Source organism: Podarcis raffonei, chromosome 16 (assembly GCF_027172205.1).
Source record: "Podarcis raffonei isolate rPodRaf1 chromosome 16, rPodRaf1.pri, whole genome shotgun sequence".
NCBI classification, from domain to species: Eukaryota; Metazoa; Chordata; class Lepidosauria; order Squamata; family Lacertidae; genus Podarcis; species Podarcis raffonei.
Window position 1 is genome coordinate 13,409,533 of NC_070617.1, and position 24,856 is coordinate 13,434,388.

The following is a 24,856-nucleotide window of genomic DNA, read 5'->3' on the forward strand; positions in this document are numbered from 1 at the left end:
AAGCTTGGAGCAGCTGCCTTTAACTAATGCCTTAACCTGTGCAAAGTCAACCATGTGGAAACTGGTATTGCTTCCAGGAAGGAATTAAAAAATAAGGATTTCCATTCTGGATCAGAGCTGAGATCCATCAGCAGTTAGTCAGCCAGTCTCTGTCCCAACCACCACCACCACCCATTTTGGTGTTTCGTACAGGGACGCGGGTGGCGCTGTGGGTTAAACCACAGAGCCTAGGACTTGCCGATCAGAAGGTCGGCAGTTCGAATCCCCGTGACAGGGTGAGCTCCCGTTGCTCGGTCCCTGCTCCTGCCAACCTAGCAGGTCGAAAGCACGTCAAAGTGCAAGTAGATAAATAGGTACCGCTCCGGCGGGAAGGTAAACGGCGTTTCCGTGCACTGCTCTGGTTCGCCAGAAGCGGCTTAGTCATGCTGGCCACATGACCCGGAAGCTGTATGCCGGCTCCCTCGGCCAATAAAGCGAGATGAGCACCGCAACCCCAGAGTCGGCCACAACTGGACCTAATGGTCAGGGGTCCCTTTACCTTTACCTTACACTTTGAACACTTGGGTGCCCTGTTTTTTTCTGAATTGGAATTGGAATTGAGACAAACTTCACTCTAGGAGAGAGTCAGGCCCAGCATCTGCTCATGGTCCCCTTGGACAGATCCTGGTTTCCCAGAAGTACCCACCTAGCTCTGATGCCTGCCTCCAGTCTCCTGTAGAAGAGTTAGAGCCCCTCCAGATTGTGTATTCATAACAATTTGTGCTCATTGTGGTATATGCAATCCCACTTTCAGTGTTGTTTGTGCCTGCAAAATCTCTGAGGCAGACATACGGCTTTGTTTCCAATTTGCATGCCCTGTAACTTCCTGCTAAAATCCTGCAATGCAAATGTTCTGGGTTTGTTGGGGAAGCGCCACAGAACAACTTAGAAGACAGAATGATGTCCAGTACAAATCCACCAGGAATGCGTTGCTGTTGTGTCAATGACATGTTGCAGAACTCACCTATGGAAAAATCTGCCAGCCTGGAAGGGCCCTTAGGCTAAGGTTACCAGATGACCCTGGATTTACAAATCAGTCCCCATACAAAATCCATTGAAGTTGAAAAGTGTCCCCAGATTCATTAAATAAAACTAGTAACCTTACCTTAGGCTCTAGCCGTTGCCACAACGGCTGCCATTTTGTTTTTACCTGTATATCATGCAGGTCTGGAGCACTGTGGGAAAAGAAGGTGGCAGCTGCCAGTTAGGACTGCTGTTTCTTCACGCACGTACATACACAATGCCCTGGATTGGAATGGTGTCCAAAATCAGGGGGGCTGTGATTGGCCTGGTAAACTTTAATATGAGGACATGGGATGATGTCCTTGGAATGATTTCTTTCAGCGTTTGGGTGGTCATCCGTTGCAGACCCTTTACATCCAGGTTATCAAGTCTGTGGCAGGGGGTCAGGCTGGCCAACTCTTGGGGGCTCCTAGGGGCATAGTGCATGATGCCTGCACTGTCATTGTGTGTGTTGGGTCTGTGCCAAATGCCTGCAGGGTTGCTGAGCCGATTACAGGTCTGATAATAGCCCTGGGGCAGGATTAGGCCGGTTGTGGTCACTGCTTCCTTAAGTTTCTTATCCTCCCCGCTCCATCGTCAAAACAAGCTATGCCCAGTTCTTAGCCAGGAAACCCCTCTCGCCCTGTCCCTTGTGGCTGTACCACTTACTGGTGGAATAGGGAGGTCAAATTGCAATTCCTACGAAGTTCCCAAATGCCCAGCCATGTTCCATCATCTACTTTAGACTGTCTCCTAAGCCAACTTTCCCCTGCAAAGTTTGTCATCCAGAACCACTGCTGATATACAAAGGTGGCCTGATGAGCTACTGCTGCCAAACTCATGTGGGGGAACAGCAGGGATGATTTTGTCCTCATTACTCATATCGGCAAGTTTCTGATTAGTTAAGATTTGGAAGCATCTCTGTCTCTTTTTCAGGCCAAGCGGCTTACAATGATCCAAAGCACAACAACAGTCTGCAGCTGCTTTTCTTTTTCCTAATCCTGAAAATAAGTCAACGTATATTAAATATTACGGGGGGGGGGTGTCTTTATAAAACCACAAATTGCAGAAGACCATGACAGAAAAATATAAGAAGCCAAAGATTTAAAACATGTTTTTAAAATTGTTGACGGTTCCCTCATAGACTTTGCCTTCCACTCTTTTCTAAAGGCCTACCTTTTATCCCTCCTTGAGGCCTGCTTTTTCTTTCTTTCTGGCCCTTGACTCCAGAGCCCTTAATCCTGTTCTTGACAGTAACCACCTAAACTATGTGTTTTTTCCTCCCTCAGCTCCAGCGATCATTTTTCAGGGTGTCTCAGGGTAGGCGCCCCTCTGAGTAGAATAAGGGCCCCCAAGGGAATTAGAGTGGATCGCTTACCACAATTTGAAGCTAGTGAAGTAGTACACTTTACCTTCTAAAAGTTGCAATGTAAAACTAACCCCCCCCACCACCACCAATAATTTGCGTATCTCCCTAAGTTTTCTTCCCACTTTGTATCTTGAATAGTACAGTCCTTGGGGCAGAGACCCGTCTCTTTTGTTAATGCCATTCTATAAGGTACCATGGATGTGATGAAATTATGATTATGGTAATTGCATTATTATCTAAACTAATTTATTGCAGCTGCTGATTAAGTGCATCGAAAGGCAGATTTTGTTTTTCATGTTTTGGAATAGCAAGCACTAGGACAATATTTACATTCATATCTGCTTTTGTTTAATTGTATTAAAAATAAAACACTGGGGTTTGTTTGTTTGTTTGTTTGTTTGTTTGTTGCCTTTTTTCTCAGGAGGGGGGTGTTGTAAAAGGAACAAGTTCTAAGCCGCTGAGATCTCAGAAGCAAGATGTGTTACCGATAGGGTTGCCACCTTTGGCCAGGAAAAATAAAGAACAGGTCGGGAGGGGAGAATTGGGGGGCTGGAAATTTCTTTATTCGCCATCACCTTTGCAAGGAAGGAGTTTTGGGGGCAAATGCCCTCGCATTTTAGCTGCTATGCTGCACTCTGTGATTTCTTTTCCTTCCAATCGGGGTTTGTATGTGTGCAGAATTAAAAATTAGCATCATTGGTTCAGAACCAGCATTAAACTAAAAGCCCAGTGGCTCAGCTTCCCCCTCGCTCTTCCACAGGCCTCCCTGTGGCCATCCCGTCAGGGGAAGGCGTTGGCTGTATCCATTGTTAGTCCTACACAGTTCAGACCCATTGAAAACAATGGACATGCCTAATTTAGGTCCATTAATTTCTGTGGCTCTAATCTGAGTATAATTTAGTTGGTCGCAACGCATTGTTGCAAAAACAGACTCTCTGGGTGAGTGGCTTTGATATGTTTTGCTTTGCATTGGCTTCTCTGCCCTCTCCCGATTTCAGTACGTTAATTGATTTTTTTTCTTAATTGAAGGCCTGTTTCCTAGTGGCAAAATTAGCTCTTTAAAACTTACTCTGTCTCATTGTAAATCAGTATTGTTGGAACCATCCGGTTCCAGCTGGTCTTGGCTGCAATGGGCACTGAACTGGCTGCATAGATATTCCCACCATTCCTCCAAGGAGCTCAAGGCAGAGTGTACGGTTCTCCCTCCCCTGTATTATCTGCCCAACAACCCTGTGGGGTAGGTTAGGCTGAGAGCTGTTGTGTAGCCCAAAGTCACACTGACAGCTTAATGGCCAAGTGGAGATTTCAACCCTGGTCTCCCAGGTCCTAGTCCAACTCTCTAACCACTCCACCACACTCATAGGTGATCTGCTGTTCCAGCACCCCTGACGTGTGCCCCTCCAATTTCTTCTTGAAAACTTCTAATGATGGGGAGTTCGCCACTTTCCAAGGCAGCCTGTTTCAATGCCTAGCATCTCATAGCATCAGGAAGTTTTCCTCTGAGCAGACAACGCATTCAGTTGCATCCAACTAAGTGCTACTCAGAGCTGACTCCTTGAAATTAATGAGCCTATGTCCATTCTTTTGCGATGGATCTACTTGGACTAACGTTGCATGCAACCCGTTGAAATTAATAAGCCTAAATTAGTTATGTCCTTTAATTCCAATGGATCTGTTCTGAGGACGACTGATGTTGCATACGGCCTACCATTGCCTCTTTGAGGCTCGAAGGAGGGAGGCAGTTTGGAGAAGACGGGGCAACGGCATGAAAGAAAAGAGACCCACTTGGTTTCTCCTTAAGGAACAAAGCCCTTTTGAAGTGTTGGGGTGGGGGTGGGGAGTCCGTGGGGCACATATCCAACCCCCTCCCCTCGGCATGGCACTCTCGCTGGCCTCCTTTTCCCAGCTCCCCACCCCTCCTGCCCATTGGGGGGGGGAGACACTGTGTAACACTTAATGTCTGTTGAATTGACCCCTGACCCGGCGTCGCTGCCCGGGCCTGGACTCCGGCTTTTGTTTTCCGTGGCGGTTCCCACAAAAGGAAACGGTTCCTTCCCAGCGTCATGGTCCCAGCTGGGCAAGGAGAGAGAGAAGGGGAATGGGGCATCAGCAAGGGTGGTCTTCTCAGGACTCCCCGAGAGAGCGGGAAGTAGGCTCTCAAGCCCGTGCTGGCCCAAGACATTTTGCTGTCCGAGGCAAAGGACGTGAAGGGCCACATGCGGAAGCTGACTAGACCGGTTGCTCGGTCGGCCTAGTCATACTCCAGCATCCTGTCTTCGGAGTGGCCAACCAGATGACTATAGGAAGCCCCACAAGCAGGACCTGGGTGCAAGTGCCCTCTCCCCACTTGCGATTCCTACCAACTGGTAGGAGGGAGAACATAGCCACTGTGGCTTGTAGCCATTGTCAGCCCAGGAGCTTTTACCTTCGTGAATTTGTCTAATCCTATAAGAAAATAAGAATAGCCCAATGTGGCCCATCTAGTCCAGTATACAATTCTCCACACTTGTGATTCCCAGCAACTGGTATTCCCACTGCACTCCCTCCCTGGAAGCTGTAACGGGGGGGGGGGGATTTCCTCAGGAAAACAGCATGGATGAAGGAGGTTAGCGTCACCGCCCTCCCGCTGGCTACTCCCCATGGCTGCTTTTGACTTGTGTCTGCGAGTGGATGTCAAAAGCACATTTAAAGTAACTTGGAAGCAGGGAAAGGATTCAGAACGTTGGTACATCTAGCTCAGTGTCGCCCGCTCTGACTGGCAGCTTTTCCCAGCCTTACCTGGGGGACAACAGGGAACCTACGCATGCAGGCCAATGCTCTACCACTGAGCTATGGTTCTTCTCCTAAAATAAAGTAGGGTTCCAGCCCTCATGGTTGTAAATAAAGGACTTCTTTAAGTAGGAACATAAGGCAGTATGTACTGAAACAATACAAGGCAGCAGAGTCGGGTCATTGGTCTATCTAGCTCAGTATTGTCAACACTGACTGGTAGCAGCCTCTACAGGTTTTTAGACAGTGAGTCTCTCCCTGTCTTGCCTAAGAATCAAACCTGGGACCTTCTACATGCAAAGCAGATGCTCTTATCTCTGAGCTGCAGCTCTTCTTTTATCATAGGAAGTTGCCTATACAGTCCATTGGTCCATCTAGTGCAATATTGTTTATACTGATTGGCAGTGGCTCTCCATGGTTTCATACAAGGAGTCTTTCCCAGCCCTGCCTAAAGATGTAAGGGATTGAACCTGGGACCTTCTAAATGCAAAGCAAATGCTATTTAAACCCAAAGTTGTTGTTGTGGGTTTAAAAAAAACAAAAACCCTTCCATATTTTTACGTGCTTCTGAATTGCTCTGGTTGCAGCCAGTAGGTATGCTGCCACATCTGCTTTATTTGTATTTGCTGAGCCCTTATTTTGGATTTTTGTAAAGCACTCTGTTCCTTTACCGGTTCTTGGGACTTCCAAATGCAAGTTGGACCTTTAACAAAACCTTTGCAGCATGAAGTGCTCCTGCTCAGAGTTCAAGGCAGAGAGCCATGCCCTTTTCCAGGACACTCCATTCCCTCTCCATAGCCATTCAGCATTCTGCACCTGCTGAGCATGCCCAATCCTCAGTGGCCTGTACTTTGGGGTTGAGGGGGTTCCCCCACTTAGTTCCCCCCCCCAAATATTTTTTTTATACTCCTACCACCTCCCCTTTTGGGGACGCTTGTTGATGCTTCCCTCTTGTTTTTGCACAATGCCATTTTTGTCTCCATGCAATATTCTGATAATGAGTTCTCAACTATTTATTTCATTCAATTTACTGCACCTCCCCCCTTTATCAATAGGGTACCTGGGCAGGACATAAGACAAGTGTATTGGTTCCATTTCAGGGGAAGAAAATTTAGTGGGCTGGGTTGAGGTGTTAGAATCATATACAGTGGTACCTCGGGTTACAGACGCTTCAGGTTACAGACTCCGCTAACCCAGAAATAGTACCTCAGGTTAAGAACTTTGCTTCAGGATGAGAACAGAAATCACGCAGTGGCAGCGGGAGGCCCCATTAGCTAAAGTGGTACCTCAGGTTAAGAACAGTTTCAGGTTAAGAACAGACTTCCAGAACAAATTAAGTTCTTAACCCGAGGTACCACTGTACAGTGGATGCTCGGGTTGCGAATATGTTCCGTGCAGGAGGCACGTTTGCAACCTGCAGCGCATGTGCGGGTCGCATTTTGGCAATTCTGCGCATGCGCAAAGCACCGAAACCTTAAAGTAACCCGTTCCAGTACTTCCAGGTTCAGTGTGGTGCACAACCCGAAAACGCGCAACCTGAAGTGTCTGTAACCCGAGGTATGACTGTAATCATAGGGTTAGCAAGTACCCCCAAGGGTCATCCAGTTTGACCCCCTGCAATGCAGGAATCACAGCTTCCTGTGATGGTGTTGTTGCTTCCATAACCCCCTGCATGTGCTTCTGTGGTTTCTTGTCTGCAATGCAGGTCGTGTGCGGATCCAAGAGGGCGCCTCTCTCTGGATTGAGCAGCTGCGTGCCGAGGACCAGGGCTGGTACGAGTGCCGGGTGCTCTTTCTCGACCGACCCAACAGTGACGACGAGTTCCAAAACGGCACCTGGATCCACCTCACTGTCAATTGTATGCTCTGGGTGTTTATTTTTTAATTTACTTTTTTTAAAATTTGCTTAATCATTTTTTCGATACAAACATCAACCGCAAAAGACACATACAACAAAAACCATAACAACAATAACAACACAATTTGACAATTCAGATTTGAATACACTGATATACCTACGACCAAACCTTTTTTAACAATATTTTCCCACCTCTCTCTCCTCCCACTACTTCCCACCACGATCCGCCTTATCGCTTAAATATTCGTTCCAGATTTATTCATATTTATCCATGCTTATTTTGTGTTGACATGCAATTCGTTTGTATGTAACTAATCTGTCCATATTATCAATCCATGTGCTCAATGGAATCTTTTTGCGGCTCTTCCAATTCATCAAAACAAGTTTTTTTGCTTCTAATATAGCACGGTACATCCATTATTATTTTTTTACCCCTTGAAATCTCCCACGTTTCCGGAATATAATTTAGAATTAAATTCAGTTCCCCTAAATAACATTTTCTTTTTATTACTCTTGCTATAAGTATCCTCACCTCGCACCAAAATGATCTTATCATCGGGCAGTTAATCAACATATGTACTAAGTTCGCACTTTTGCTCCCACATCTCCAGCTTTTTTAATTTACTTCAGGGTTGGTCAATGAGGTTCCTTCTACATGTTTGGGACTACAACTCCCATCAGCTTCCACCTGCCTGGCCAATGGCCATAGAATCAAGGAATCAAAGAATTGCAGAGTTGCAAGGGACCCAAAGGGTTATCGGACCCAAAGGGTTATCTAACCCAACCCCCTCCCAGCAATGGTGGGTGTTGGATTCAACAAGATCTGAAGGGCTCCACATTAGATTGATTGATTTCAATTTCTATATTGTCTCTTTCCATAGAGCAAAAACTTTTTTTTTAAGGGTTCAGGAAGCTAGGATAAAAGAGGCTTATACAGTTATTAACGGTGCATGATGGAGGAAAAGGACGATATTTCCCCCCTTGCTTATAACAACAATTGAAGTGACATAGGGATGGACAACTTTGGCAATTTTGGTTTCTCTTTGTTTATCATTTTTCCAACCTTAAACTCAGGTCTCCATGTTTCCACATCAGTGTGCAATTTATTTTTTTATTTTTGAAAAAGTCTTCATGAAAATTAATCAGTGTGGATTTCTCCTAATGTGTACACTTTTGCAGAGCAATTTCCCATACTATAAAGCATTTTTGTATGTTGTTGTCACTAAAATACACATTTTTATGCATGCTTTTCCCTCAGAATGTGCTTTTTCCCACACATTTCTTGGCTGGAGAACTGCTTTGCAAGCTCGGGAAACAGCCAGTTTCAAAGGATGTTTCAAATTGTTGCATATTGTTTGGAAATGCACTGACGTGTGGAATGGGGAACCCTGTGGCACAACAGATATGGCTGGACTCTCATCTGCCCCAGCCAGTGTGGATGATGGAAATTGGGTTCCCCTTGGTGCAGGAGCCTGTCCACTTGTATTTTTTTAAAGCAGTATGCACAATGATATAAGGAGGGTTGCACACCATGCATTTAAAGCACTCTAATGCCAGTTTAACAGTCATGGCTTCCTCCAAAGAATCCTGGGAACTGTAGTTTGTTAAGGGTGCTGAGAGCTGTTAGGAGACCCTTCTCATCAGCCTTAACAGACTACAGTTCCCAGGATGCATTTTGTGGATGTGACCTAAATGTCCTCAGTTGGGCCCATCCCCTATCCTTCGCATCCTGGTTGTCTCTGCTTCAGACCCGCTTTTGTCTCCCATCTGCTTAGCTCTTCTTCCAGACCCTCATCCCAGTCTGTAATCCTGCCCTCTCCCAGCTTCTGTCTCCCCAGCTCCTCATCCCCGCTCTGCTGCCTAATCAATTGCTATTATCCTTGAACAGATGACCAGCCCCTACTTGCAGCTGAGACATTAAAAAGGGAGGGGGTGGGCATTTGTTAAGGGGATAAGACCTGGGGTACCAGGGGAGGATAGGCATGGGGGAGGAATTTGATTTGTTTGACATTTAAAGGCAAACCTATATAATTTGCACTTCCAGAACCAATCTGCAAACAGAAATGCATTTTGGAATTTGCTATTTTCTAAGGTAACATGTACAAAAGTGCATTAAAAAGTGCATAAATATGCATATAATCTTGAAAATAAAATTTAAAAATATATTACATTTGGGGAAATTGCTTGCAAGAATGTGTATGTTAGGCAAAATTCCACACAAAAGTGCATATATTGGGAGAATTTTGCACGAAAATGCTGATTAATTTTCACAAAGATTTATAAAGCATCCCTCTTCTCCCAGGCCTTTGGCCAATTAAACAGTTTATCGCATTTTAAATTGTTGGGGCTGGTAGAGGTATTGTTTTGTTTATCATTACAATACATATTTTTGTGTTTTTATACTAGAAACTGTCCTGTAATCCTTGGCTGGAGGGCATCCTTAGAATTGTAGAGTTGGAAGGGAGATCACAAGAGTCATCTAGTCCAGGCCCCTGCAATGCGGGACTCTTTTGCACTATGTGGGGCTCGAACCCACAACTCTGAAATTAAGAGCCTCATGCTGTACCAGCTGAGATATCCCAAATTCTAAAAGTCAGGTTTCCAACCAAGCAATGTGCACCAAAATGCAATATTAGGTGAGATTTATTTGCAAAAAAATAAATAAATCTGTATGTGTAATTGTGTAAAATTGAAAAAAATTGTGTAAAAAAGAAAAGTGTATATTAGGAGAAATTCACACTAGAATGCTGAAAAAATGTCTCTTTTAAAAAATCGCAAACTGTTGTGGAAATGTGGAGAACTGAAATTATGACTGGAAAAGTGAGAAACAGAGAGAATTGACTTGTTTTGCCCATCCCTAGGTGAAGATATATATTTCTTTTTAAAATGTGCTAGCAAGTGTTTTTTTTATACCAAAATCTGCACCTTTTAAACATATTTTGACATTTGATCTTTCATCCAAAGAGGCCAAAGTGGTGTACATGGTTCTTTCATTTAATCCGCACAACAGTAGGTTGCTAAGAATCACAGGTGGGGCAAGTGCTGTTGTACTCGGGTGCTGCTTGTGGGGGTCTGATAGGCCAGAGGTTTTCAACCTTTTGGGGTCCATGGCTCCCTTGACCAACTACATTCCTTCTGCAGCACCCCTGTGGGGCTCAGGAGCCCAGTTACATCACCCCTTGCCTGCAGGGCCAACAGCCCCTCACCCCATTTCAAACACCCTCCTTTGTGGAGTGTTCCCTCAGCCTCCTCTCCTTGGGAGTCTTTTGGGTTGCTGCTCCGGTCTCTGAGCTGCCCCCCCTGCCCCAAAGAGAGGTGCCTCCTCCCACTGCCCCACAGGGGCCTGAGAAGCACCCCCTGGCCAACCCCAAAGGTACCATTCACCTGGGGAACTTGTAGCCAGGACTGTTGCAACAAACAGCTGTGCAAGCCTTTGGGAGGCAGAGATGCGAGAGAGTATCAGGGGAAGGGAGGGAAGGAAAGAGGGACAGAGGCCAGTGTTGCCCACAGTATCCCTGGCCATTCAGGGCACCCCAGGGTGCCACAGCACACTGGTTGAAAACCACTGCCATAGGCATTTGATCAGCCACAGTGAGAACAGGATGCAGGTCTAGATAGGCCTCCAGCCTGATCTAGCCAGGGCTCATCTGTTGATCTTAGAATAACATTTCTGATGATTCAGGCGCTCTTCTCATAAGGTCTTGTCTTGCAGTCCCCCCCACCTTCCAGGAGACCCCGCCAGCTTTCATAGAAGTGCAAGACCAAAAGTCTCTCACGCTGACCTGCTCTGCAGCGGGAAACCCCCAGCCAGTCGTCACTTGGAAGAGGGACAACCAAGCCATAGAAAGTGGAGACAAGGTTCAGGTAAGGCGTGTGCATGTAGCCCAGGAACCAAGGGTCTAGACCAGGCACCCCCAACCTTTGGCCCTCCAGATGTTTTGGACTACAGTTCCCATCATCCCTGACCACTGGTCCCGTTAGCTAGGGATCATGGGAGTTGTAGGCCAAAACATCTGGAGGGCCACGGGTTGGGGATGCCAGTCTAGACTACAATTCCCACAACCCCCAGCCTGGTTGAACCATTGGTTAGCGATGATGTAAGTTGTAAGCCAACAACTGAAGACCCAAAGTTGAAGAACTCTGGTCAAGAAAAGGAGTGGGGAGCCTGTGGTCCCCCCAAAAGTTGTTGGCCTGCAAGAGTCCCAGCTGGCATGGCCCAGTGGTCAGGGAGAATGAGAGTGACCGTCAAACAACATCTGGAGGACCATAAGTCTCCAACCCCTAGTCTAGAAATGTGTGTAGACACAATCATCTTACAAGCTGGGAACCTGGCCTTTGAACTGGAAATAGTGTGATTGTTTTATTTTTAAAGGGGATGTGAGTATGTTTCTAGACCTCATGGTAATCAAGCATATTCTGGAAGTGCCCCATTCTTGACTCCTGTTTTAAATGACTTTCAATTCTCTCTTTCCTCCCCTGTTTGCCTGGAACATACTTTCAGATGCCCTGCATAGTGCCTTCTCCCTTCCTTCACACCTGGCTCTTCAGGTGTTGTTGGGCTTCCACTCCCTTCATCCTAAGCCATTTTAGCCAATACTCTGCTTTAAAACCTCCTCAAAATGTGCAGATTACAAATCTCAAATGAGAATATGCTGTTTTCATTTTCGTTTTATGGTTGTTTAATAGTGTATTCATTCTCAGTTAGCCTCCCTGGAAATGTCATTGACATTGAAGGGCAGGATATAACATGCCAGCAATAAATGAATGTGTTCACATTTATTGGATTTGGTGAGATTTCCCCCTGCTCCATACACACAAAATTAAAAAGGTGTTTAAATAATTGCATTTTCAGAATACCTCCAGTGTTTTCTGGTCTTACAGAGAGCTAAAAATGGTGGCAGATTCCCTCCCCTACATGAGCAGTTTCTATGGTTCACAACTTAGGGTTTTAACAAATCCAGGTATTTAAGAGAACGTTATTGTCAGGAGCCAGAGTCAGGAGTAGGTCAACCATTTTTAAAAAACACCGGTGTCAGTGATGTTAACACTTGATTCCAGAAACCCAGCACAGGCCTGGTGAGCACAGCAACTCTTCCCAGCAGTACTTGAACCAATGAGGGAGTTTCGGGGACTGAAGGCTCCTACCTTCCCACTGCTCTCCAAGGACCCACCCAGGAGGAAGGGGAGCTGGTTGCAGGAGAGGGAGATTCCCTGGCTTCTTCAGCAGTCTGCCTCCCCTCTGCTTCTTGACCTCCCCTCTGCATCTGCCTCTGAATCAGGACTACCCTCTGCTGCAGCCTCTTCCTGCTCACTAAACCCTGTTGCCTCTTCAGCTTCTGACACCTTCTCCTCCCAGCCTGACCCACTCAGCATTGTCCCACCACCCCCTGACTCTGAGCCTTCTTACCTTGGAAGTTCCCTTGGTGGGTTCCCCAGCTGGTACCTCCCCCCATTCCTCTGCATCCAGCCAGCCCATTACAATTACAGGGGTACCTTGGTTTACAACCATAATCCGTTCCGGAGGTCCGTTTGTAAACCAAAACAGGTTGTAACCAAGGCGTGCTTTCGTCAACGGGGCCTCCCAATTATTATTTTTTCAAATTCCCCCCCCCCAAGGGTTGTAATCCAAAAAAAGTTTGCAAATTGGGACACGCACTTCCGGGTTTGACGTGTTTGTAATCCAAAGCGTATGGTTTGCAAACCAAGGTACCACTGTACTAGTATTCGTGTTACTGCCGTCCGTGAAGCATCCTCCTCTGTGAGTCCCATGTGTCTCCTGAAACCCAGCATCTCCCTTACATCCGGAGGCCTGGTGAAGCTTTCAGAGCCTACCTCTAGAGCAGATATGAAGAACCGTTGAACTGCAACTCCCATCATCTCTGGGTCTTGGCCTGCTGGGACTGATGGGATTTGTAGGTCAGCAACACCCAGAGGGAGCAAGCTTCCCCACATTTGTGTTAGAGGTTCTTTTCCATCATGGGACACCTTTGCTATTATACTTTTTTGCTTACTTAGTTTATGGTCCACCACTGGTGTAATTAACACCCAAGTTTATTCCCCTGCCTTTGTTTGTTCCTTCTCATTGAGGAAGTGCAGGCCAGTTAAACCTGTTTGCCAACCCCCTTTAATCTGTCCCCTCCTGAAAATGGTTGAGCTACCCCACCCCAGATTTCACTGCCTGGGAATGGGAAGCTGTTTCGTGTGATTTGTTTAGGGGCAACTAGTGAGCCTTTGTGGCTGGTTGAGGACTTCCCTGTAGTGCTGTTTATTCTGAAGAGGGATTTCATGCCTTCCCCACCCAGAAAAATAAAAAACCAATAATTAGTTTCAGAAACCCTAAGAGATGGATTTCCTTGTGGGCTCATAGGCACTAAATTAATTGTCAAGCTTATTTTAGGACCGTTCTCTAACAAATATACCTAAGGTCTGGCTGACCCCTGCTGGCCACTCAAAGGAAACAAGCATTTGACTTGCTCTCTTCAAAAAAGCCTTGCAGTGTGGTATGCTACTGTTTGGAGTGCTAGCGAGCCCTGACCTTTTCCAATATATCCCAGTGGTTTTTTTGGGGGGTGGGGGTGGGAAAGCCCACTTAGACTGATCCATGCTCCCCACTGACATGCAGCCCTGGAGGATTAGCCAAATGGGAATTGGACCTTCATGCAAAAGAGAAGAAATTTTGCACCCCTGTGTAAAACCCGTATTTCAGGTGAGAATGCTGAGGCCAAGAGGACAGTGTTTTTTCCTAGAGTCACACTGTGAACTCAGGTGAGATCTGAACAAGCTCACATACTTAGTCGTTGCTGTTCTTAAGTTAATAAGAGGGAGGGGGGGAAATTTGATTTGTTCTCGTTTAAAGACATACCTGCTTAATTCACACTTTCTGAAGCACAGCCATCCTTTGAATTTTGCCCTTCTCAACTTTTGCAATCCAGTTCTCCAGCCAAGTATTGTGTAAAAAAACAATGCATATACTTGAGTAAAGTATGTGTGGAAATTCATATATCCGTGAAGATAACATGCAAAACTGCATTATATTGAGGAAATATAAATGTTAGGGGAAATAAGCTTTGCAAAATGTGTATATTAGGTAAAATTGTGTATATGAATGCATATGCCAAAGACACCGCTCTTTATCTTAGCCTTTGAGACCTACGGTATATATTTTCAGGGCACACCCTATTTCTGTGAGTGCAATTTGCTTTAAACTGTTTTCAGTATTGAAGTTAAAATTGCTGTAACCTGCTGTGGGTATGAAATCAAATTAATAATGATGGTGATATATTTAGAGAAATTCTTGCTGAAATGGTGATGAATTTTTATGAGGACTTTTTTAAAAAATCATCAACTATACTGGAAATCTAGAGAACTGAAGACTGGAAAACAGAGAGAAGACATTTGCCCATCCCTATTTGAGGGAATTGACAAAAACTTTCTCCAGCTCATTGAGGAATTGATTTTCCTTTCCTCGTTGGCAGTACAATTTATTGGTGAGGAGATGCTGGAGGGGTTTTTTCATGCTTGCTCCAAGCCTTTCCTAAACAATGTGCTTCCCACCAGGTGACGAATGGGAGCCTTGTCTTTGCCGGTGTGGAGCGGGCCAGCGCTGGGGCCTACACCTGCCACGCCACCAGCGAAGAGGGTGCCATCACCCACACAACCCGCCTGTTGGTGCAAGGTAAACAGGAGAAGGGGCAGCATCTTTCCCAAACTGGGTTAAGCAGCATTTTAACACAGGATGCTGCTGTACAAGCTTTATCTGTCCATAGAGCCCATGGGGGGTGGGGAGGGGAACCTCAGTCCTGGGAGCCAAATGCGGCCCTCCGGAGACTCTTCCCAAGCTCCTCCCATTCCCAGGCCACACCCCTGGCTGGTCCTCCTCGGCATCCTCCTCCAGTTGATCTTTACCTGGCTGGAGTGTATGCATGCTACTTTCTTGCCAGGATGAAGATGGGGTATATTCCTGGCCCCTGGAAGGTTACTCATAAGTGGGTTGAAAAATGGTTCCCCACCCCTGACCTAGCTCAAAATTGTCCTGCTCTCGCTGGCAGCAACTCCCAAGCGTGCCATGCAGAAAAAGAACCTTTCGCATCACCTTCAACCGTATCCTTTAAATTGGAGATGCCAGGGATGAAACCTGGAACCTTCTCTGCATGTTCACAGTCCTGCGCTCTGCCACTGAGCTGGGCTCTCCCTCCCCAGAGCACAGGAAGTTTGTGCCTTGCCAAAATTTGCCGAGCTAGCCCAGGACTGCCTTCTCTAGCCTGGCAGTCCCTGTCTCCCCAGCCCTCCCCATTCCAAAGACCCTGGCAGAAGCCTTTCCCACAACCCTGCTATTTAACTGGATATGCCAGGGATTAAAGCAGAAACTTTGTGTGTGCTAAGCATGTGCTTTACCACCGAGCTACGATCACTTCCCCCAGTTTCCCATCCAGACTTTCTGGTGGATACAAGTGCACAGCTATGGGAGTCAAGCATGTCTCTGATTTCCAAAGGGAATCTTGGTATAACTTCAGAGTCAATAGTTCCACATTTTATCACTGGCAGGGTTTGGGGGAGAGGAGTGCCTTTCTGTCCTTAGATTTGGGGAACCTCAGACTCAGGGAGAGGCGCTCAATGTAGCTCCCTTGGCCTCTCTTTCTGGCCCTTGGCACTTTTCCTCAGCCACATTCCCTCACCAGCCTTGGATTTTTGAATGTTTGGGATGTGTCCTTGAACCTCTGGTGTGTGGTTTTTGTGTGTGTGTTTGGTGTAGAAACTAGCCTACTGTACAAAGGCAAAATGTAAATTTGATTACCTCTCCATGCTTACAACTGGCATGTGTCTCCCCCCGCCCCCCAGCAAGGTTTTGCAGAAGGAATTGGAAAAGGTTCCTTGCCCCTGCCTTAGCCACTCATTCCAGGCACTTTCTTCCTCCCAGGGCCTCCGGTAATTGTGGTGCCCCCACAGAACGTCACTGTCAACATCACCCAAGATGCCTTCTTGGCCTGCCAAGCCGAGGCCTACCCTGCCAACCTCACGTATAGCTGGTTCCAGGGGGACACAAACGTTTTTCACCTCAGGTAGGAAACTCCAGGTGTGAGTGTTTTGCGAGAGCGGGGAGCAGAATGGCTCACTGGGCTCTTCCGCAAATGATGGTCTATTCTTTTCTTTATTTATGTAATATTTCCCTCCCCAAGGGTGCTCCAGGCAGCAAAGTGAAAGGGAGCACAACATAGAGCTTAAATTAAAGCTTGTCCTCTTTGGGAACAAGTAGAGATGAATACCACCCCGGGAGACAGAGTGGTCTTGCGTTGCAAGTTATGTTTGTTATATGATTGATAAAATGCTGGTTTTGTTTGGAAATCCCTAATTATTTGTTTGACAGTTGGCAGTACGCCTAGTTATTTCACAAGGATGTTTCATCAGTTACTTCAGAGAAATGGTACAAATAAAAGCATTATTTATGGCAATTTGTGAGAAACTCACTCATCATTTATGCACCTAAAAAGAACAAGCAGAACCCAGAAGACTAGGCAGCAGCATGGTGGAAAGTTTCGTTACATGTGAATCGACATTTTCAGACTCATTTATATTCTCTCGATGTGAATTTGTTTGGAAAAATATGTAATAATTGCTGCAGTTACATTTGTTTGTACACTTGATTAGACTTGGTCTTCTTTGAACTCAGATAGTATGTGTTTGGCTCCATTCTCTCTCATTCATAGATATAGATATGACCTTATCTATATATAAGATACATAGAACTCCCAGTTGCCCACGTTAGCCAGGCAGGTGCTTAAATACAATGCTGTTGCACTTTTTTTGTTCCTACTCTCTTCAAGTTCTCTTTCCTTCCCCTCCTTCAGCCATCTCCAGTCCCGGATTCGCGTCTTGGTGGACGGGAGCCTCTTGGTACAGAAAACTGTCCCAGAGGATTCGGGACAATATACCTGTGTTCCTAGCAATGGGCTAAGGAGACCACCTTCTGCCTCAGCGTTCCTCACAGTTCTGTGTAAGCATGGCACCTGCCCATCATTCCAGACCTCCAACTGGTAGACACAGTCTAAGGGTGTTGGAAAAAGACAGTATGAAGACAGGCACCTTCGGTGTTCAACCTGCTGGGTGGGCTCAGACAGGGATGGGGCAGAAATTGAATTCTGATGGCATTTAAAGGCAAACCTACTGACCTTGCACTTTCTGAAACAATATGTGGATTGAAATGCAGCCATCCTTCAAAATCTGCACTCTCTCAAATTTTACGGTGCGGTTCTCCAGCCAAGTAATGCATACAGAAGTGCATGTTAAGTGTGCATAAATGCATACATTAGTGAAATCAACATACAAGCATGCATTATATTTGGGGAAATTGCTTTGGTGAAAGTGTGTGTGAAAGGCAAAAGTGCATATGTTAGGGGGGAAATGTGCACTAAAATTCTGACGATTTAAAAAATAATAATCATGCTCTGATATGGAAATGTGGAGAACTGATCATAAGATCGGAAAAATGAGAAACTGAAAGAAACCAGAATTGTCACCTCCGCCTGCCCCTCGGCTTGTATCAGACTACATAGAAAGAATAGTCTTGCAGCATTATCCACATCCTGTTGTTTTGCAGGGCTGCTGGTGCAAGGTGCGGGTTGCTGTCCTAGTGGGACATCCCAGCAGTTGATTGGAGAGGCAACCCAGCCTTGGCTGTGCCCCATCTAGCTTTCCCCCACTAGCCATCCCACTGTCTGAAGCCGTGTCCTCCCTGCCTTCTGCAGACCCAGCACAAGTCATCGACATGCCCCCTGAGACTCTCCTGCCAATAGGGATGCAAGGCACCATCAGGTGCCCCAACAAGGCCAATCCTCCGCTGCTCTTCATCAACTGGACCAAAGACGGGCAGCCGCTGGAGTTAGGCAAGGTATACTTGGCAGAAGCGTCCATCACACCTTCTTGGGCTCATAGGCCTTTGGGGATAACTCTCTTCTGAACAGAACTCTCTCTCCCTCTCCTAGCTCCCAGGTTGGTCCACGACTCCCGATGGTGCCATTGTCATTGCCACAAGCAACGACAATGCCGTGGGTGTTTACACCTGCACCCCATACAACAGCTACGGCAGTGCTGGCTCCTCGGCACCTACGCGCGTTCTCCTGAAGGTGAGTAGCAGAGACGGCCGTGTGTGTGTGTGTGTGTGTGTGTTAGAGTATAAGAAGAGACTGACTACTGGATGAGCATCCTGTGTTCACTGTGGCCAACCCTTGCCTGGTTTGGATGCCAAATATGTGTTGTGTTTTACGGCCTAGGACCCTCCCACATTCAGCCTGTGCCCCAAGGAGGAGTATTTTCAGGAGGTGGGACGGGAACTGCTCATCCCCTGCGCTGCTAGAGGTGACCCCCTGCCTGTCATCTCTTGGACAAAGGTGAGGCGGCTCTCTGCACAAACGAGGTAGATCCTAGATAGGCTGTCCAGCGGTGGTGGCTGCTGCCCATTGGGACTGGCCAGGTGGGAGGCCAACAGGAGGCGGAGCCAGAGCCAGTGAGAGGTGGAGACAACTTTATTCTAGTTTTGTCCCCATCCTCCCTCCTCCTCTCTGCTGAGGTAACACTGAGACTGAAGGAGCCGACAAGCAGGCTGAGAGGCTTCCCTGTTAAGTCTGGCTGGTTTACTCAGAGCTCCACCTTTTAGCTAGGCTCGAATTCCTTCTCAGTTTATACCGGGGTAGGCAACCTAAGGCCCGGGGGCCAGGTGCGGCCCAATCGCCTTCTCAATCCGACCCAGGGGCGGTCCAGGAATCAGAGTGTTTATACATGAGTTAGAATGTGTCCTTTTGTTTAAAATGCATCTCTGGGTTATTTGTGGGGCATAGGAATTTGTTCATTCCCCCCAAAAATATAGTTTGGCCCACCACATGGTCTGGACTGGCCCCCTGCTGAAAAAGGTTGCTGACCCCTGGTTTATACCTACTAGTATATAGAATCATAGAGTTGTAAGGAGACCCAAAGGATCTTCTATTCCAACCCCTTGCAATATATTTGAGAACTTGAAGGAAATTTAAAAGTAACTGGCAACATTTCAATTTAAACTGACTTCAGCCATAGTATAGTTAGCAGGGCCCCGATTTCCCCTGGGGTCTTGAACAACTTACTAACATCTCTCTGGTATCCCCCCCCTTACAGATGGGCAGCAAGGGCTTAGCCAATGCCCAGGTAGACAAGAACAACAGCTTGGTCCTGCGCCCACTGACCAAGGAGCAGCACGGCTTATGGGAATGCGCCGCCAACAACGGTGTGGCCCGCATCAGTACTGCAACCACTGTCTACGTATTGGGTGGGTACTTCATTCAGAGCACAACAGAATTAAGCAAACTGTACAGAAATGCATTGAAGAACTATTTTGAGTGAAAAGGGATGTGTGCTGCAACTTTCATAGGAGGGCAGTGTGTATGCATACACATATTGGCCTGGTTTGCCTGTTGGTACTAAGCCATGGTTTGTATGGCTTAACCATGGTTTCTTTGACCAGCAGCTTAACCGTGGTTTGTTCCAACAAACAATGGTCATAACCCACAGTTTGTTTTTTCCTTACAAACCTTGGCTTGTTCTAACTATGGCTTGTCATTGCACGCAAACCTGACATGGTTTATTAGGCATGGTTTGCTCGGCAAGCATCTGGAGCAGGGTGGGGAAACTGCCATAACTGTGGTAGATCACAAGCCGGTCCTCGGTTAAATTTGTGGTGTCTCGGATAGATCGGGTAGCAGGCAGTGAGTAAAGATGTCTGCTCAAGACCTTCAAGATCTTCTGCCACTCGGAGCAGCTAGTACTCGGCAAGATGTAGTGTAATCGGCAGCTTCCTATACTGGAGGGACTATAACTTAGTAGTAGAGCATGTAGAAGAGTCCAGATTCAATCCTGGACACCTCAAGTTAAAAAGGGATTGGGTCAGAAGTGATAGAAAAAGCCCTTCCCCACCTCCTGGAGCAGACACTACCGGGCTTGATGGACAGAATACCATAAGGAAGTTTTCCGTGCACCTGGTTTAATCCTCAAAAACAAATGTTGGGGGGGGGGCGCTAGTTGATAAAACTGCTGCTGCTGTGGATTTTACCACCCACAAAACCCTGTTGAGCCGCATCCTAATCCTGTCAAGCTAATTCAGTTCTGCTTTTCGTTCCCTCTCGTGAACTCTAGGCACCAGCCCCCACACAGTGGCCAACGTCTCGGTGCTGCCTCTCCAACAGGCTGTCAACATCACCTGGGAGCCAGGCTTTGACGGGGGCTACTTCCAGAGGTTCAGCATCTGGTATACGCCGCTGTGAGTCCTCGGTTAGGATTTTGGAATGGAGGCTGTGGGCGCTAGGCCCCAAATGGCTGCTGTGCCCAAAAGTGCTGGGGGGGGATACAGGATGGGGGCAAGGATGCCCCCTCTCCATCAGCTGCTTTCTCAGTGGGGGGAAAGGCACCTATATCAATCACACTTCCTCACAAATATATGCTCTTTCCACCTCCCCTCTGTTCAGAGCCGAAAGGAGGGCATCTTGTCCTGGCACCCAAAGAAATGTGAGCAAGTTTAGTTTGTTTGTGTTCAGTGTAGGAGAGGCTAAGCCAGTGCAGGAGCAGGAACTGCAAAGTGCCCCTCATATACTGTGTAGTTTTTCAGGGAATATTTACTGAAACCTTCCATGGGTACCATAGGAGGTCATGCCAGGCACACTGACGGTATTGGGCAGTAATCCCTCTTTGAATGTCTTTTGCGTACCAAAGACTTAAAAAAAAAACCCAAGCCTTTTAAATTACATTTATGATGTGGAATTAATATAGTTGTTATAGCTCCACGAAACATTTATTTACACTCTCTTCCAGCAGATCAGTTTTGTCAATGCCGTGATGGTTGTCTCAATTGCTGCTTTCCCATTTTCTTTTATTGCAATGGGTTTCTAGGTTGCTTTTGCTTTTATACATTGCCCAGACAACTCTTGTAATCTATCGGGTGCCTGATAAACTGAGTGAATAGATTAATTAAATATAAACATTACTGTACTGGAATGCTTCTTCCAGGAGCTCACAAGTTCCTTCTGCCTTCTGCTCAAAACCACAGGGGCTTTTCTGTCTCTGGTTTGGATTCTTCTCAGTGACTGCAGCCTCTCCTCCATTTCTGTGCCCCACACAGGTTGAAACGCTTCAATCGCCCTCACCACGACTGGGTTTCACTGCCTGTGCCTGTTGGGGCCTCCCACGTCCTGGTGGAGAATCTGCAGCCAGATACCGGCTACCAGTTCAGCGTTTTGGCCCAGAACAAGCTGGGTAGTGGTCCCTTCAGTGAGATCGTCACCACCGTGCCACTAGGTGAGAGGCACAGGACTCCTTTCCTTCTGATCAGCGATGTGTCACTCCCAAACTATTCCCTTAAAGGAACAATGCACAGTTTCAACACCCATTCTCTCTCTTCTTCTCCTTCTTCTCCTCTTCTTTCTTCTCAGGTTTCCCAACAAACACCATGCCGCCCAACCCCTCATCTACGACCTCACAGATTTTTCTATCCCCACCTCAATCCCTGATGGCCAACGAGACCACACGGGGGGTCCTTCTGCTGTGGGAGCCCCCATTCCAATTCTCTGTGGCTCTAACAGGCTACACCCTGGAGCTGCGGCAAGACCAGGGCGGCTGGGAGGTTCTCGACGGATCCATTTCCAGCTCTGAGACGCAGCTCCTGGTGCCTGGGCTAATCAAGGTGGGTTCAGAAGGGTGTCAGAAATACAGTTTTGAAAGGTTAGTGCATGGATGCAGCGGGTGGCGCTGTGGGTTAAACCACAGAGTCTAGGACCTGCTGATCAGAAGGTTGGCGGTTCGAATCCCTGCGACGGGGTGAGCTCCCGTTTCTCGGTCCCTGCTCCCGCCAACCTAGCAGTTTGAAAGCACGTCAAAGTGCAAGTAGATAAATAGGTACCACTCCAGCGGGGAGGTAAACAGCGTTTCCATGCGCTGCTCTGGTTCGCCAGAAGCGGCTTAGTCATGCTGGCCACATGACCCGGAAGCTGTACGCCGGCTCCCTCGGCCAAGAAAGCGAGATGAGCGCCGCAACCCCAGAGTCAGCCACGAGTGGACCTAATGGTCAGGGGTCCCTTTACCTTTCAGCAAACTAAGGCTCGGGGGCCAGATCCAGCCCAATGGCCTTCTAAATCCCGCCCGCGGACGGTCCGGGAATCTCTGGGTTATTTGTAGGGCCTGCCTGGTGTTTTTACATGCGTAGAACGTGTGCTGCTTGAAAGTGTGTCAAAATATCAAAAGCTGGGATCAGGTTGGGCGGGATTTCCATTGACTTCAGGGCACTGCATGGCTCCCTGCCTTTCCTTGGGACGGTCAAAAAGTGGAACTAGTTACGCAAAATGATGCCCCTTCGGATGCTTTTAAGTGGGAGAAGGGTTTACTGTACGACCACAGTGACCATAAGAGGGTTTTCACAGTGTGCCCCTGCTTTCTCTCCCACCCTCCGCCGCATTGTAGGACGCCTTCTATGAATTCCGCCTGGTGGCCTTTGCTGGCAGCTACATCAGTGACCCCAGCAACACGGTCAATGTCTCCACAATAGGTAAGGGCCAGAAAGGGGGCAGCAAAACCTGCAGCAGCCTCAGGATCAGCTCACTTTGCAGGAGGCCACTGGAGCTGTTTAAAGCTCCTTTAAAATGTCACTCTTATTAATAGAAGGCGGGAGCGAATCTCTCGGTTTCTCATTTTCCCAGTATTTCCATGTCAGTTTGCAATAAAAAAAGTAAAGTCCTTGTGATCTGATGCAACAGGGCTCCTACAGCGATTCTTCCTCCATGTCAAGGTTTCTTCCTACCCTTGCCGTTGTGATAGTGTGACATTCCCCCTCTTCCCACCAGGCATGGAGGTGTATCCCTCTCGCACCCAGCTCCCTGAGCTCCTGCCCCAGCCAGTGTTGGCAGGAGTGATTGGCGGGGTCTGCTTTCTCAGCACGGCTGTCATCTTCAGCACAATGGCGGCTTGCATCATGAACCAGAGGCGAGCTGCCCGTCTCCGCAAACGCAGGCAAGGTAAGGAGCTGTTGCACAAGTTTGAGCAGACATGTCCTCTTGTCGCCCCAGAGGGCGAGACCAGACCTAATAACAGAGATAAGGAACTTCCAGCCCGCGAGCCAAACTTGGTCTGCCGCACCATTTGGGGCAAGTTACATCCGCCCGTTTTGCACCTGATGTCAAAGGAACAATTGGGACCTTAAAGTGAGCTTTTGATCATTTCTGTGCTGGTCCCATTGAAACCACTTCTCCCTCCCAGTGCTGCTCCTTGAACCTTTGAAAACCTGTTTTCTGAAGTTTTAAAGGGCAATGTGGGGCTGTTTGCAAAAGGGCTTTTAAACAGCTCCACACTGCGCTTTGAAGTCCTGATAACCGGGGCTTCAAAGCACATCTGCTGTCATAGCAATGCTAAGTGATTGGCAGGTCAGCTGCATGTCTGCAGGGGTGGGGAGGTAAGGATTAGGCCCACTGGCCAGAAAAGATTCCCACCCCTGAGCTAGTGGGTAGAAATTGCAGGGCATAGATTTTAACTGGACTTTACAATAAAACTCGATGGTGGGCCAGGCTGCCTCAGGTGGTGACAGCAGGCCAAGCAGCCATTTGTCAGGGATGCTGTCATTGCATCCTGCTCTGCAGATTCTGCACTGAGCTGGACAAGGTTGGTCTACACAGCCTCCACTGTCCCAACTCCATAGGCTGCATCCAACTAAGTTCTACTCAAAGTAGACCACTGAAATGAACACGCCTAAGTTAGTCATGGCCATTAGCTTCAGTGGGTCTGCTTTGAGTAGGACTAGCGTTGAGTACCACCCGATGATTTTGTGAGGCAAACAGTCAAGACCCTGTGGTTGCAGAAAATGGTGTCTGGTGCAGAATCCAGCCTTCTGAGGATCCCACCATTGCATTTATAGGAGAATTTTAATATGCAGTTTAATATGCAGAATAAGAAAGTGTGCACAGATTCGCACAATCCATTCAGGCAACAGCATCTGGCTTAATTTTTTTAAGAGCTGCTATGTTTTGGCACATTTGAGTTTGCTTCTAGCAGTTAATCATTGTGGATACCCTGGTTTGCTAAAAAAATATTATTTATTTAAAGTGTGGCATAAATAATATCTCTTCATTTATTTATTTTAAAGCCTGGAAAGCAACTCATAGGATAGAGGTCGCCCCCTTTTTTTTTAACTTTGTGGGTACATTTGGATTTTTGAGTGCGTGCCCTTCCATTCACTTGTCCCCCAGATTGGCACCCCCTTGAGAGACAGAAAAAGAGAAAGCACATTCATGCAGGTTGTGCTTTTCCAAATAAAAGCACATAGAGCCGAAATAGCAAGTGGGGCAGAGCACCACTCCTCCAACTTCCTGCTGCAGCTCTCTGCAATTTTTCCCAGATCAGCTCCCAAAACAGAGACAAAGCATACTTTTCAAAGTGGGGGGAACCCTAGCATCCTCATCCCTTCATGACCAAGATTGTCAGTGAGCAGGAGGGGTTCAGAAGCTGTGTAGGCAGCTGGAAAAGACCTCAAGGGCACCACTGCGCCCATGAGTGCCATGTTGGCAGCCCTTGTTACAAGACGTAGCAGCAAAAGCAGACTAAGCAAGATCCCAAACAGAATCAATTCAAGCTCCCCTTCCTGTCCCACCTGAGAACAGTTGCTAAGGTCCTCCATCAGCTGCTTTTTTCATTACCTTGGAGGTGGAATTCACCTGATCTAGCTTTTAAACATTTATTTATCAAAATATTTTTTCTTCTCTCCCAACTTTTTATGTTTGCACATGGGACCCCCAAAGCAGTTAGCAATCGTATGCAATCATTAGC

General features: G+C 47.2%; 1 protein-coding gene across 5 annotated transcripts in view; it reads left to right on the plus strand.

Moving 5' to 3' along the window:
• The window catches only part of IGSF9 (immunoglobulin superfamily member 9), a 60,575-nt gene that overhangs the window by 25,988 nt on the left and 9,731 nt on the right, over nt 1–24,856 (plus strand). For 4 of the 5 annotated variants that reach the window (XM_053370223.1, XM_053370220.1, XM_053370224.1 and 1 more), the window contains exons 4-17: nt 6,885–7,037; nt 10,749–10,900; nt 14,594–14,711; nt 15,954–16,095; nt 16,882–17,027; nt 17,779–17,921; nt 18,016–18,156; nt 18,304–18,420; nt 19,178–19,328; nt 20,192–20,315; nt 21,171–21,346; nt 21,481–21,731; nt 22,505–22,589; nt 22,885–23,055. In XM_053370223.1, coding sequence (XP_053226198.1) covers nt 6,885–7,037; nt 10,749–10,900; nt 14,594–14,711; nt 15,954–16,095; nt 16,882–17,027; nt 17,779–17,921; nt 18,016–18,156; nt 18,304–18,420; nt 19,178–19,328; nt 20,192–20,315; nt 21,171–21,346; nt 21,481–21,731; nt 22,505–22,589; nt 22,885–23,055 — 2,070 coding nt within the window. The remainder of the gene's footprint in view (nt 1–6,884; nt 7,038–10,748; nt 10,901–14,593; nt 14,712–15,953; nt 16,096–16,881; nt 17,028–17,778; nt 17,922–18,015; nt 18,157–18,303; nt 18,421–19,177; nt 19,329–20,191; nt 20,316–21,170; nt 21,347–21,480; nt 21,732–22,504; nt 22,590–22,884; nt 23,056–24,856) is intronic. The other variant, XM_053370225.1, reaches the window with a different exon arrangement.